Source organism: Bison bison, unplaced genomic scaffold (genome assembly GCF_000754665.1).
Source record: "Bison bison bison isolate TAMUID 2011002044 unplaced genomic scaffold, Bison_UMD1.0 scf7180017864220, whole genome shotgun sequence".
In the NCBI taxonomy this organism is placed as follows: Eukaryota; Metazoa; Chordata; class Mammalia; order Artiodactyla; family Bovidae; genus Bison; species Bison bison.
In genome coordinates this window covers 377,106-377,917 of record NW_011494792.1, presented here as the reverse complement: position 1 = coordinate 377,917, position 812 = coordinate 377,106, and the positions used below count along the sequence as shown (strand labels likewise).

The 812-nt window shown below is 57.6% G+C and overlaps 1 protein-coding gene across 1 annotated transcript in view; it reads right to left on the bottom strand.

The window, feature by feature from the left end:
• LOC104992618 (hepatoma-derived growth factor-like) overlaps positions 1-63 on the bottom strand; it is a 2,040-nt gene extending 1,977 nt beyond the window's left edge. Inside the window, 1 exon segment of the mRNA XM_010845566.1 lies at positions 12-63. Within this exon segment, the coding sequence (XP_010843868.1) occupies positions 12-63 (52 nt within the window).
• Between the last annotated feature and the right edge of the window lie 749 nt (positions 64-812).

The window sequence follows — 812 nt, the reverse complement described above, 5'->3', positions numbered from 1 at the left end:
GCCCTTTAATTTGGCAAACACCAGGTCCCCGCACTTGTACTTGCGACGGTAGAATCGCGACATGACTGCGGACAGGGCCTCAGCGGCCGAGAAAGGCGACCCACCGTGGCTAGCACGGCGGCGGCCGCTGGGCTGAGACTGCGCGCGCCTCGCCTCGAGGGGGCCACCCCCCGACCACGCGCCCCTGTGGGCTCAACGCTCCGGCGCCCTGAGAAGGTTCTAGTGCGAAGAGTGCAGTATCTCGGAGAGCCTAAGCCTGTTTGGGCCCAGCATCGACGCTGGAGTTTTCTAGAATGAGAGCTTGAGGAGGTTGGGTGTCCCGGGTGGCGGCTCTGCTGTGCCGATCCATCACTAGGCCTCGTTTATTGTGATAGCCAGAGGGGCCTAGAAGGGGAGACATGAGGCAATGTGGCGAGACAACGCAGTGACAGGACGAGCACCCATTTCTGTGAGACTAGTCACAGGTTAGGGCACATTTGCAGGATCGGTGGGGATTCTGCTCATGACAGAAAACTCCATTCTCGCCTCGGGAGATTCCCTAAGTCAGTGGTTTCACCCCATTTCTGATTTCCTTGAGAGCTAATGCTGGTGCCTGCAAGGGGATTCAAAAACAGTGGAGTCAGCCACCTTGATAGGACGGCTAGAGGGCGACTCTTTTGGAAACCAGTGTCCTAAATAGTACTTTGAGGGAGGAGGCGGTGGCGGGGAGGGGGCGTACGGGTGGGGTCAGGAATGTAGAGAGGCATCATGACCATGTCCGAACTGGCCATGTACTTTAGATGGGATGCTGGGCATGACTTTTTACCCTTTCA